The 13695-nt window shown below is 50.1% G+C and overlaps 2 protein-coding genes and 1 long non-coding RNA gene across 3 annotated transcripts; 1 reads left to right on the plus strand and 2 right to left on the minus strand.

The window, feature by feature from the left end:
• Nucleotides 1-1954: 1954 nt before the first annotated feature.
• LOC120668420 lies at nucleotides 1955-3999 on the minus strand. Its single transcript, XR_005672434.1, has 4 exons — nucleotides 3589-3999; nucleotides 3221-3372; nucleotides 3019-3105; nucleotides 1955-2667 (listed from the first exon to the last, which is right to left on the minus strand). It is a non-coding gene; the product is annotated as an uncharacterized LOC120668420 (long non-coding RNA).
• A 4274-nt stretch (nucleotides 4000-8273) lies between these two features.
• On the minus strand, nucleotides 8274-9607 carry LOC120670459. Its single transcript, XM_039950557.1, has one exon. The coding sequence runs from the start codon at nucleotides 9483-9485 to the stop codon at nucleotides 9069-9071; it is 417 nt and encodes a 138-aa protein (XP_039806491.1). The 5' UTR covers nucleotides 9486-9607; the 3' UTR covers nucleotides 8274-9068.
• A 1078-nt stretch (nucleotides 9608-10685) lies between these two features.
• On the plus strand, nucleotides 10686-12408 carry LOC120670982 (cytochrome P450 709B2-like). The gene is made up of 2 exons (XM_039951172.1): nucleotides 10686-11785; nucleotides 11864-12408. The coding sequence occupies exons 1-2, from the start codon at nucleotides 10835-10837 to the stop codon at nucleotides 12293-12295; spliced, it is 1383 nt and encodes a 460-aa protein (XP_039807106.1). The 5' UTR covers nucleotides 10686-10834; the 3' UTR covers nucleotides 12296-12408.
• Nucleotides 12409-13695: the final 1287 nt, after the last annotated feature.

Genomic DNA, 13695 nt, shown 5'->3' on the forward strand with positions numbered 1-13695 from the left:
ACCTCTGTTACCGACGCTTTTGTCGGTAAGAGCAAGGCTAATGATTTAAAGCATGTATTATAACCGGCGAGGAGAGAAATCAAGAGAGAGAAGAGCGGGCGTCTCGCGACGCACCGGCTCTTAGCCGGTGGATGCGCACACGCGCGCTCCTATTTGCTATGTTGCTACTGTCGCTTGCAGATGATTGGCTGCATGCGCTGCCCACTTGCCGCCGCTGTCGCTGCTGCATTTATTGCAGGCCACGCTGGCCTTTCATTTCGCCCGCTGCCGGCACATCTATAAGCGTTGCTCTTAGCCCATTGCTGACTGCAAGACTCTTTGCAGCTCATCTTTTAGCCTACTTGTATAGTGGTTTAGCTTTTCACATTAATACATAACCCATTTGTTTATCTCACAAAATTTTTTGGTTCTTGTGTCAAAACTGGTTGTAAGCTTACAACCCACTTCCCCTCTCTATTCTCTTCTCTCTCCTCCACCTCATCATTCAGACTGCTTATAGCCTACCATAATACTTGCTCTAAGGTGTACCAGCGCCGTAGGACAGCAGCTGGCGAAAAAAAGAAATTAGCAAGGGATGAGGAATCTAATGAGCCTAATTAGATCATGATTAGACAATAAATTACTACATTAAAGTTACAGTAAACATGTGCTAATGACGAATTAATTAGTTTTAATAAATTCGTCTTGTAGTTTAGAGACGAGTTCTGTAATTAGTTTTATGATTAATCTATATTTAATATTTCAAATGTCCAAAGATTTTCTTTCAAAAAACACGAGGACTATTGCAGGTACGGTACTGGTGCTCTTCTAGTCTTCTGTGTCATCAAAGCTAGAACTCAAAATCACCGAGGTGGTTGTCATCAGGAACAGGAACAGCCTGTTGAATGTGATCATCACACTTGACACTTCTAAGAGAGTACCCGACCAGTCATGTTCCTGGACTGGAGAAACACACACACACACACAAAAGGAAAAACTCGGCGAGGGAGGAAAAAAGAAACAGCCAGGCCGTGCCCATTGGAAAGTTACAGATACCAGACGTCGCGTTCTTCCTGCCAAAACATGTGATTACCACTTATTACCAGCACAACACACGTTGGATCGTATAGATGTGATTGACTAATTAACTACCTAGACCTAGGTTGGCAAAGCACATGCCTGGTAGCTTAAAGAGAGAATCCCATGCATTCCTGGCTGAATTGTCTGTGATGAAATGCATTACCGCTGCAAGAAGCCAAACTGGCTCTAGCTTTAGCATTGCAGGAGATGCAACCCTACATATTGATCTTGTGTTCTGTACAAAACGATTTCTGAATGTACTAGGATTATTATGGAGCCCTGACTGCTCCATCGAGTAAAATAAACAAAAAAATGCTCTTGCTGTATATGCTCCCTTAAATTAATCCATTTCTCCCATCATACGATTTTGGCACACAAGGCCTGAGCAATCAGATAATAATGGACAAACGAAATCACTATGATTGTGACCATTGGCCAACATATATATCCCTCCTGATCCTCACCTAGGTGTGCATGCCAATTGCCAACAATACATGATCGTGGGGAGACTTTTCCCTCCACTCGGATGCAAATATTGCTGCTGATGCCCCAAATATAATCTCGCATGGACGCTAGTTCCACAAGAATCAAATCGAAATAAAGCTGATATTTTGAATAATCTACTAAGGAAGAGTCCCCCTTTCCAGCGTTTTGCTTCAGTTCAAAGCCGTAGGATCTGATGCCGCTGACCTGTTCGGCTAAAGAGAGATGCGCTCTAGAAGTGCAGGATCGGACAAACAAGAAAAGAAAAAGGTGAAAATGATCTGAAGACAATGGATCGACGAACTGCACAAGATCGACATCAGATCAGGTAACAGTGATTATCATATATAGTAGGTTTCACTCCTTACTAGAAATGGTAGCGGCGTTGCCGCGCATGGCCATCCTTACGCTCTTTTTTTTTCTTTTTCTTTTTCTTTGTAGTTAGATAGATGAGTACAAACAATGGACAATAGCGTTCACAGACGTGGTTATCTAGGACTATAGGCAGATGCATGGATTTGAACCGGTGGTAATAAACCTTTGCTTGATTTGGTTTGTCAAATATTATTATACAGATGGAATTGAGATTTGGAGCAGTGTGTCTGAAAGTAAATGATTAAAAAAATAATATGTAAAATGGATATAGATGCAGAAACTGAATCTGTAATGCTGAATATTTGAATTTGAATATATCTATTCCATAGATCGAGTTATGAGAATCTTGATTTTACATAGCTTTTATAACTTGTAGCTGATTGAAACATAAAATAAAATGCAAAACTTAATAGGACAAATGCTTTGCACCTAGGTCCCTCCCTAATTAAGTGTGAGATGGATAGCATATGCAGAGTATAGCAACACACCTGTTAAATTCAAAGCCTTGTAGGAGTGCAGAGAAATTACAAGAGTTCTAATGCATACCGTCAGTGGAGAATTCAGTTGCTTTCTTGGTTGTAGAGGTACCGTAGAAATAACCTCGCCCAGCATAATGCACAGATGATCGAAAACACGATGTATCTGAATCATAAGGCGGCGAATGTATACCGTCCTTTGCGTACACGGTATGACTTTTGCAAGGAGACCATTGCGGTTTACCATATGGACACCAAATTAACCTTTGTTCAACTGAGATCAAAATATTAAACTAATCACTGTTCAGTTAATTTTCATTTGTGTCATACCCTCAATACTTCTAAAAGTAAAATTATCAACCCAGATAATAAATAATCCAAAGTTGTGGAGACCAGAGTTGGCGGTTAAAAGTATTTATGAGTCGATAAAACTATACACACACTGTATGTATCATTTAAGCCAATGGAATGGTCCATATCCATTTGTAGGTGATGAATATAATAGCAGTCATTTGTACATATGTTCCAGGTTCAAACTGAGCAATGATCTCATAGAGGCAAAATAGCGAACACTTGCTGTGTTTATGTGCTCTTAATAGACAGTGGTGGGTAGAAGGGGACATACATGGCTACAACTGAGGGCTCGGCAAGCGGCAAGATAGACGAGCTGCACCATGAAGTTGTACCATTCTAGCAGTAGGAAGAAGCCTTTCTGCTAGATGTTTTGCATTGCACAATTGTGCAGTTATATCGTACGTGCATATTATGTAAGTCAAGTGAAATGGTACCATTCTCTGAATATAATATCTGCTGTTAGAGAAACTAACCTTCCATGAATAACTAAAATTAGAAAACCGGCAGAGCGTATTGTCTCTAATTCTTTTGTAGTCATCATGTTGTGAGTCCAGCATGCATTAACTTGCCCTTCAAGACCACGATTAGATTGCATTCCTGTTGAAGATATGCCCTTGACACATTCCTGAAAGCAACACAGTACAGAAGTACAGAAGAGTTCCATGAATAAGTTGTCAAATGTATGTTATTTTCATTTCAGTGTGTACCAGTATATGATTATATTCTGAAGAGGGGATGCAAAATAATTCTAGATTCATAACAAATAGCATAATACCATGGTATGTGATAGTTAAAGAATTATCTCAAAATGGAAACGTGCAGCAGACCAAGGAGGACTGACCCATAGAGTGGCCAAAGACATGTGCTTTCTTCCACCCCAAATGATCCATCAAGGCCAAGGCGTCCTTCGCCATGATCGCCGTCCTGCCAGAGATGAGAAACATGTTTCAGAGATCAAATATTCAGAAGCACCGCTTATTTTAACTTCTCCAACACATGAGGGATTCTGGAAGATATTCCCCAGTTTTCTTCCCCATCACTCATTTTCTCGTGAAAGGTTTTATGCCAGGAAACAATTGAAATTTGGAATTTTTCTCATCAAAAGCTACATGCAGCTGCTGTGATCCACCAGATCCTCCATGTGTGGTTCTGAATCTCAAGGGGAGCAGAGCAAGCAATCCTATCTATAGAACCAAATCGTCCCTAGCCAATTCTTTATAACAACTGCAGTTGATGGGGAATTGGATCTGTCGGAGGAGATCGGGAGCTGAAACTCACAAGTAGTAGGATTTGTTCGGGGGCAAGAAGCGCAGCGTCGTGGTGGCTCGGCGCGGGTACTCGTCGGGTAGGTCGACTTTGCGGCTCCTCCTCCTCCGTTCTTCTCCGCGGCGGCCTGGCGGATAGCTCGGCGTGGCGCGGTGGCGCAGGCGGACCGACGGCGTGGCGGGCTAACGGGAGGCTCGGCGGCGCGGTGACTCGACGCGGCTGACCGGCACACAGCTCGACGCTGCAGCTCCTCCTCCGCCAGACAGAGAGGGAGGGAGAGAGGGAGAGGAAGGGGATCGATCCGCCGCGGCTGCCACGCGCCACCCGCAGCCCGCTCGCCGCCCGACGAGCGCCCGCTCCCCCGCAGTGCGCTCGGCGGCCCCCGTTCGCCGCGCCCCGCGAGGGCCTCTGCCGCGCCGCCGTGGCCCCGCCCGCCCTTGCTCCACGCGCCCGCCGTCCGCCCTTGCTCTGCCCGCCTCGTCTCTGCCGGGAGCTGGCCGCAGCGAGGCCCGTCCGCGCCGCACAGCTCCGCAGCTTCGAGGAGGGAGGAGGGGAGGGGCGTCGCGGTCGGGGCGGCGCAGCCGGGGAGGGAGGAGGGGAGCTCGAGGAGCTTTGTGGAAAAATTACGCACTTCTGTGGACTGCGGGTTGATTTCAACTAAACAGAGGGCTCTTTTTGCAAAAAAAAAACCAAGGTAACGTGCGATCCAGGCCGTCCATTGGCCGATCCGACGGCCGAGGCAAGTCGCGCTGACGTGGTCACGCTGGCTGTTCACCTTTTGGTGCAGGAATCGTGTTTAGAGATTTATGTAGCAGTTGCACAGGCTTTAGGTTGCGTCTGGCAGGCACGCAGGGTATATCCTTACCCCCATCTATGCTATGAAGTTTGAATCCATCCGATAGATTGCTCTCGATCCCATGATCAGATATACAGATCACTTGTTGCCATGGAGGAACAGCATAGAATCCTCCCACGACGGTGGCGGCCGCCCGACCCACGCCGCGGCGGCGAAGCGCAGGGGCACCATCTCGCCGTGAGCGTCGCCGTCAGCAGCCACACGGCGAGCCTGGCACGGCCGCGCGCCGGGGACCCGTCGGCCGGGGAGGCCTCGAAGCGGCGGATGGCGCCGAAGAGGAGGAGCAGGTTGAGGTAGGAGAAGCCGACGAAGGCGAGCGCGCCGCGGTCCTCCCCGCCGACGCGGCGGACGCAGAGCGCGAGGTTGACCGCGAGGCCGGCGAGGATCGCCAGGGTGGCCCAAGGGCGGCGGCGGTCGCGCCGCGGAGTGGCCGGCGGCGGCGACGCGGAATCGGCGCGGTGGGGATCAGAGGCGGGTTTCGGCGTATTGGCCATGCTGTCCGGCACTCCGGCTGCTCGGGTTTGGGCCGAGAGACTCCTCCTGGGTCCTGGCTTTGGGATCAACTCAGTGCGCGACGTCAGAGTCAGGTCTCGTATCGATCGAGATGTTGTTGACTCTTTGAGTCTTTGGTGACTCTTGTAGTAGAAGCCATTCACGACCGATGATGGCTCGAATGGTTCACAATTTCAGTAAATAAAATTTATCGGATCCTACCATAAATGCAAAAATATCGAATAAAAAGATTTTAAAAACTATTTATGTACACTTTTGCTAGAAACAATCTCTAAAACACCGTGCATCCTAATTCTATGTATAACAATAAAAAGGAATATCAATATATCACAAATTTAGCACATTAGACGATTCATTATACGAAATTTCGGTAAGAAAATTATCCCTCCCAGCGATAAACACGATATATCGGAAATTTCCTGAAATTTCGGTGATTTTCCTCGCTCCATCTACGCATGTGATCCAAAGGCAGAGATGGAGAAGCCGTTGGCTCGGCGGGCGCCGCGCGCGCGTGCGTTCCCCAACGCTTCTCCAGCACCGCCGCGCGCAAGAGAGAAACGCCACCGCCACTATGAAAGCTTGCCAAAGCGATCGACAACGTCCGCTTCGTCATCAGCAGCACAGCCGCAGGCACTAGAAGCTGCAGCTCGAGGTAATTAGCAGGGACGACGGTCTGCCCCCACGGAGACGGAGACGGAGACTGATCTACCTTGGATTGCACGGCACGAGATCGATCTGACAACCTAGCGTACGTAATCCATTGATCGATGTTTTCCTCTCGTTTTCTCGGAATGGATAAGGCTGGAGCATAAATAATGTACTCAACATTGTCGAGGCAAACCGGCAAAGATCCTAATTGAATAGTAGAAAAAAAAGTTTTCAGATCAGAGAAGAATGATATTTAACTTTCATCGACGCGGCCACAGTCGTAGGAGAGGTTGCCTGATGCTCATCGATCCATGCAAACACAATGTAAGACTATATTCGCAAAAAAGTTTGAGTTTTGGTATTGTAACATGTTTCGTTGTTATTTAATAATTAATGTCTAATTATGAACTAATTATGCTTAAAAGATTCATCTCGTATGAAATAGTTATAATGTGTAATTAATTATTTTTTTAATTACATTTAATGCTCCATGCATGTATGTGTCTAAAGATTCGATGTGGCGAGTACTATTGGAAATTTTTTGGGAACTAAACAAGGCCTAAGAGTGATGCAAGCTTAATGCAGGTCAATGAAATTAGATTTCTTGGTGTGAGCTTCGCTCGATTTTTTTTTTATTTAGAAGCTAAGCTTCGCCCGATGTTGCATGGACGTTATAGGCAATAATGAAATACCGTACCGTGTTGACCGTTCTGCCACGTACGCAGTGGCGTTGAAACGAAGACGCTGGGAAGAAGAAAAAGGCTTGCACCCGTGTTGACCCCTTGACCGTTCCGCGATAAGATTGCTTTGCTTGCAAATTAAGAGAAGGACATGCATGGCCATGCTTATGAGAGTTCCAACTGCATTGCTGCTAATTAGTACTCGTAAGCACAAGGAACAGCCGTTATACATATAGGACTGTTCCACCATCGCGCCCATAATCTCCATCGTTGCAAACAACATACGTGACATTCCAAGGCAGCTTAATTAGCACCGGCGAGCAGCAGCTAGCGCCATGGGCTCATCGGCGGCGGCCGCATCCCTCGGTTTCCTGCTCGTCACCGTGAACTCGGTCATGGCGATCCACAGGTCATGCGGCGACGCCGTGGCGACGGTCCTCGTCGTCGCGCTGTACGCCAGCCTCGTCCTGCTCTTCGGATACAGTTTGCAACGAAAGTGTGTTTCTCCATAGACAATTTTTCTGGTAAACGTATTTCATGATCGGGCCCCTATCTGACTTGGCTAGATGGCTCCATTTGTTTTTATTTTTTTATTTTATTTACGATTCATCTTCTGCAATTACACCTACTTGTAGGTGCACACCTCTATTCATGTCCATCTCAAGATGTGTTCTAGGTAAAATACGGTTGTAACTATTTTCATTGCTACTCTCTTGAAACTCTATTGTTAAATAAAAATGGCAGAGGTGCAATGAGTACATGGGTAGAAGGAAATATCGAGAATATGTAGAGATTCATTAAGTGCAATGTAAAATGTAAGTAGATTTTTTTTTTAAAAAAAACTTTGTAAGAATTTTTTTTAAAAAACGGCATAGTGATTGTTTAACCATAGCAACTCACTGGCGTTTTGCTATTTTACTAGTAATAATTTACATGAGGTTCACGTTCGCTGGAACTAGGGTTAAAAGGTCTGGTTAAGAATATCATAACATGTAGGAGTATTCGGCGACAAATTAATTTTCCATCCATCCCACAACATTTAGTCTCTAAATTTTACTTACAAAGACTGTTCATTTAATTTAAATTGTAACAAGATTCATCTAATTAAAGCAATGTCAAGTACCAAGAAATTATTAAGAAAAGGTATGAAGCCAATCAAATACTTCAGTAGATGACATTTTTCTATTTCCAATAATGCATTTGCATTTATTAATGATCTTGGGAACAATAAATAGAACGATTTTCAATAACAATTGCTATAATTAATTAGGGGTAACAAGGTCATTTCTCACTATTAATATTGTGTCTAGACTTTTCTAAACTAACAGTGACGGAATAGTAGCTATATTCGATTTATCCAACGGTCAAATGGTTACTTAAAGAATTCATTTTTTTATTACAGGTGAAAAGGTGTGTGCTGTATATCTTAAAAGATTGCCCACAGATAATATTGTTTTTCAGATAGTCCTCCCGCATGCAGACGCACTGCAGCTCTGTCGCACTCGTCCACCTTTGACGAGTCTGTATCGATCTGGAGCATAGGCGGTATGGTGTGTCTCTGTATTCTATGATTCTATCTGTATTCCCGCTGTTTAATTTACAAGTAATAATCAGATAGCATGCAGTGAACTCGTTCCAGAGATGTTCCATCAGGCCATATGAGTTGAACCAGCTAGGAGATTTTTTTGGTTGGATCGTCAGCTAGCCAGCTGGATTACAAGCAATCCACCTCCTCACAAAAATGGCCATCGTGTAGTATATCTACACGCGTAGTATACAACACATGATAGTACCTTATTATTAGGCAGCCAGCAGAATCAGCTAGCGAAGCGTTGGTGCTACAGTTTCCTAGCTGTTCGATTCCTAAAGTACCAGGAAGGACATGGAGACTTGCGAATTGGTAGTGACAGCTCTGAAAGAGCAAGGGCGGCAGCAAGATCAAGATCTCCCCGTCTCCACCTCCTGCAAACAAACTTCACTGCTGCCGGCGTGCTGCGACCTGCAATCACTTGAACGGCGATACATCAAGGGCTCCGGTTTAATTAAGTCGGATGGCCAAAAGAAGAGGACCAATTCCCAGTCTGCCGCTTTGCATCTGTTCAAGTGGAGCTCGCACATCTCAGCTTACCTATACTGTCTGATAAAATCGCGAAGGGTGAAAGCGACGGAAAGATTTTGCTTCATCAGGCGAAATCAACAGAATGCAAAGGCTAGGAATCAGACGGGACGGGAGGTACCTGCAAATCCTCCGATCCTCATAGGTCGGATCCATAGACTTTTATTTGTACATTCACATAGCTGAGCCTGTAGGCTGTATCCACTGGGCGCATCACTCATTCGCTCTCGCATAGATCTCGATCACTTCTTGTCGCCGTGGAGGAACAGCATGTAGAATCCGCCGAGGACGGTGGCGGCCGCCATGATCCACGCCGCGGCGGCGAAGCGCAGGGGCACCATCTCGCCGATCCGCCACGTGAAGGCCGCCGTGAGCGTCGCTGTGAGCAGCCACACGGCGAGCCTGGCACGGCCGCGCGCCGGGGACCCGTCGGCCGGGGAGGCCTCGAAGCGGCGGAGGGCGCCGAAGAGGAGGAGCAGGTTGAGGTGGGAGAAGCCGATGAAGGCGAGCGCGCCGCGGTCCTCCCCGCCGGCGCGGCGGACGCAGAGCGCGAGGTTGACCGCGAGGCCGGCGAGGATCGCCAGGGTGACCCAACGGCGGCGGGTGCGCTGGGGGCCCTGGACCTGGCGGTGGAGATCGGAGGGATCGGCGACTGCCATCGGCGGGGATGGCGGCGGCGGGGAGCGTTGGGGTTTCGCTCACCTAGACTTCAGACTCACTCAATTCGCACTCACGCGTCTCCCGCACGCGGCACGCACCGGGATAACGCAGCGAGACTACTGTTCACACCACACCTAGACCTAGTATTCTTTTTTTTTTAAGCTCCACGCCTCCACCTAGTATTCTACAGTAGACTTCGCGGCGAAGCATTGATCCACAGATTTGGGCGAAGCAGCTGCGAAGAAACCAGAAAAGGAAAACGGAAAAAGAAACACGCATCCCAGAAATGGAAACGAGCAACAACATCAACGGCGAAAGTATAGGTATAGGTTGTAGTTTTAGCTTGTGCACTAGGGGTGTGAGTGGGTTAGAAGTGTGCGTGTGGTATGTGTTGGTGCGTGAGTTCAGATACTCTACCGTTTGTACGGGAGGTTGAGGCAGTCAGAAAAAAGAAGTGGCCGCCGACGAGGCCAAGCTTTTTACGTTCGTTGCTTCACACGGATGTTGTGTGTGTAGGCCCATGTGTGTGTACCGGCTAGCGAAGCATATGGGCTTGCAGGCCCAAGTACGGGTTGTGCGAGTCGGCCCATGTGGCCCGTCGAGCTCTGGCCAGTGCCCGTCGAGCTTCACAACTCTGAACTTTCTCAACATCACCATGGCTCCCCCAGTGCCCTTCCCACTCCTGGCCCTAAGTCATCGATGATGTCATGAACACCGTGCAAGGCAAAATTGTTGGTTCGCAACTGCCTTCTTCCTGAAACCGACGAACATCTCATCTTGTGCTTATCGGACCGTCGCACTCGGTAGCTGACGACAAGCTCGCCGCCCCCTCGGTGACATCGCCGGAACCTTCAGAAAGCTCCAAATGCTTGATGGCAGAGTAGCTGTTGGCATCGAAGCTCCCTCGAATGGCCGTTCTGCAGCCGCCGCTGCATATATATATATATATATATATATATATATATATATATATATATATATATATATATATATATATATATATATATATATATATATATATATATATATATATATATATATATATATATATATATATATATATATATATATGCCGACTCCGACACGGGCAAAAATGTAAATCTCAGCAGCTTCACCGCAGGGTGCATCGAGTCGGTTTCGCATTCGGATGACGACGACGGCAATGGCCGGCGGAACGACGGCGGGGCTGGTCGGCGCGGCGCTCGCCGTGTTGCTGCTCCCGTGGCTGTGGGCGGCGCTGGCGCACCTGGTGTGGCGGCCACGCGCCGTGGCGCGGGCGTTCGCGCGGCAGGGCGTCCGCGGGCCGCCGTACCGCTTCCTCGTCGGCAACAACGACGAGGTGAAGGCGATGCGCGCGGCGGCCGGCGGCGAGACGCTTGCCCGGGGCTCCCACGACATCGTCCCGCGCGTGCTGCCGCACTGCCGCGCGTGGGCGGCGCGCTACGGCCGGGTGTTCCTGTCGTGGGCCGGCGCGAGGCCGACGCTGTGCGTGGGCAGCTACGACATGGCGAGGCGGGTGCTCGCGGACAAGGCGGGGCTGTTCGTGAAGCCCGACCCAGGCCCCAGCATCCTGGCGCTGCTGGGCATGGGCCTGGTGTTCGCCGAGGGCGAGGACTGGGCGCGCCACCGCCGCGTCGTGCACCCGGCGTTCGCCATGGACAAGCTCAAGATGATGACGGGCGCCGTGGCGGCGTGCGCGGGGGAGGTGATCCGGGCGTGGCAGGCGCGCGCCGCGGCGGCGGGCGGCGAGGCGACGGTGGAGGTCGGGCAGCAGTTCACGGAGCTCACCGCCGACGTGATCTCGCACACGGCGTTCGGGAGCAGCTACCGGCGGGGGAAGGAGGTGTTCCTGGCGCAGCGGGAGCTGCAGCACATCGCGCTCGCCGCCATCACCAGCGCCCGCCGCGTCCCGGGCATGGAGTACGCGCCGACCAAGGCCAACGTGCGCCGGTGGCAGCTGGAGCGCAAGGTGCGGGACACGCTCATGGCCATCATCGGCGAGCGCCTGGACGCCGCCGGGGAGGCCCGTGGATACGGCACAGACCTGCTGGGCCTCATGCTCGAGGCCAACGCCGGCGGCGGCGGCGGCAAGGCGGTGATGAGCATGGAAGAGATCATCGACGAGTGCAAGACGTTCTTCTTCGCCGGGCACGACACGACGGCGCACCTCCTCACCTGGGGCATGTTCCTCCTCGGCACGCACCCGGAGTGGCAGCCACGCCTCAGGGAGGAGGTGCTCCGGGAGTGCGGCGGCGCCGACACGCCCCTCCACGGCGACGCCCTCAACAAGCTCAAGCTCGTAAGCAGCCAAGCCCTTTTTATTTGCTCGCAGCCGTGTTTGGTCGATCCACTGACCACCAAGGCTGGTGATTTGCAGGTGACGATGGTGCTGTACGAGACGCTCCGGCTGTACGGCGCGGTGAGCATGATCGGGAGGGTGGCGGCGGCGGACGCGGACCTGTGCGGCGTGAAGGTGCCGAGGGGCACGGTCCTCACCATCCCGATCGCGATGCTGCACCGCGACGAGGAGGTGTGGGGCGCGGACGCCGGCGAGTTCAACCCGGGCCGGTTCCGCGACGGCGTGGGGCGGGCGGCGGCGCACCCGGGCGCGCTGCTGGCCTTCTCGTCCGGCCCGCGGTCGTGCATCGGGCAGGACTTCGCGATGCTGGAGGCGAAGGCGACGCTGGCGCTGGTCCTGCGGCGGTTCGCGTTCGAGGTGGCGCCGGAGTACGTGCACGCGCCGACCGACTTCCTGACGCTGCAGCCGCTGCAGGGCCTCCCCGTCGTGCTCAAACTCCTGGACCCGTAGAAGCAGCGTCATACTTGTTAAAGCACGTCGCATGACACTGGCCTCAGAGAGGATCAGATACTGTTTATCTCCTTGCTAGAGTTGCAAGCAATCAAATGGTGTAGTAGGATGAAGAGATTTGCTGGTGCATTAGCTCCAAAAATAAAAACAAAAACAACGGAATGCAACACTGGGTGGTAAATAAGTTTTGGTGAAACCAACAAATTGGGACTCAGTCAAAATAATGAATTTCAGGGGTGGTTCACATCGTGCGCTATTGTACCTATAAGATACTACGGTTTATTACTCCTCTTAATGAAAAACGCGCTTAGACACGGTTGCTAAAAAGAAAGATAGGGTTCATTACTTCAAGGCAGTGACAAATTTCAGGTGAAATGAACAAGAAATAGGATGAACTAGCTCTCTGAGGCAAGCCCAACGCACAGACATTTTAATTTTCCACATGGTTCACAACGCACAGACATTTCATGTTGGAGTGTGGAAGTGGGATGGGTAGGATCATATAATGGAAAATTGGAAACTGATACTACCATGGTGAGGCGCTATCGAGAATAAGGCCTATGTGTTTGTCTGAAGCTGGAAATGCCATTTGTGAGATCAAGCACATGCAGTTAGATCTAAACTTTAGCGAGTGGAAGATTATCTTCTGTTTTAGAGATGTAATATGGTGTCGCATCAGTATGTATAAATGTCAAAATGTGCGTACAATTTGTTGAAACTTTAATCGTGTATGATTTGGCCATCCAAACCACCTTCAAATCAGCCGAATGGCAAAATTCGTCCGATTTTGACAATTTGAGTGATCGAAAATGCCCGTTTTTGAATAATAGTTGGATGGCCAAAAACAGATTTTACTTCCAAGTCTCTCGTGCAGCCCGTGTTCCATCTGATACTGAGCACAGATGTCAGTTTCAAAGCCAGTTGCTGTCTGTCAGCTGCTGCAAAGCTGGCTCTCCAGCGTCTTGCTAGAAATTTTGATCCTGATCGAGTCTTCTTCATAAGCTGTTGAGCGCACTACCGCATCGCTAGTCCTGGTGCCCTCAACACAACATCAATTACCAATAGATACGTGGGTCCTCAGCGAGGACCATCGATCACCGTCCTTAGGGGCACGCCGCCGCGCCGATGCCCCGTCCAGGTGTCCGCGACGCCGCAGCCATAGAGGCCGAGGCCGTGCGCCCTGAGGAACGCGTCGTTTACACCAGGCTCTGATCAAGGCCGCTCTGGCGCTCTCTGCTCAAGGCCGCGGTGACGCACGCGCGGGCGTCATGCGTCGTACAGCGCCACCATCGCATCGAGCAGCGAGCTTAGGGGAACGCCGGCCGCCACTGATTCCCCGGCCGGGCGCCCGCAACGCCGGCCGCCACCGACGCTGCGCCACGCTCTCGCGAATCGCGCGC

This window comes from Panicum virgatum, chromosome 4N (assembly GCF_016808335.1).
Source record: "Panicum virgatum strain AP13 chromosome 4N, P.virgatum_v5, whole genome shotgun sequence".
NCBI lineage: Eukaryota > Viridiplantae > Streptophyta > Magnoliopsida > Poales > Poaceae > Panicum > Panicum virgatum.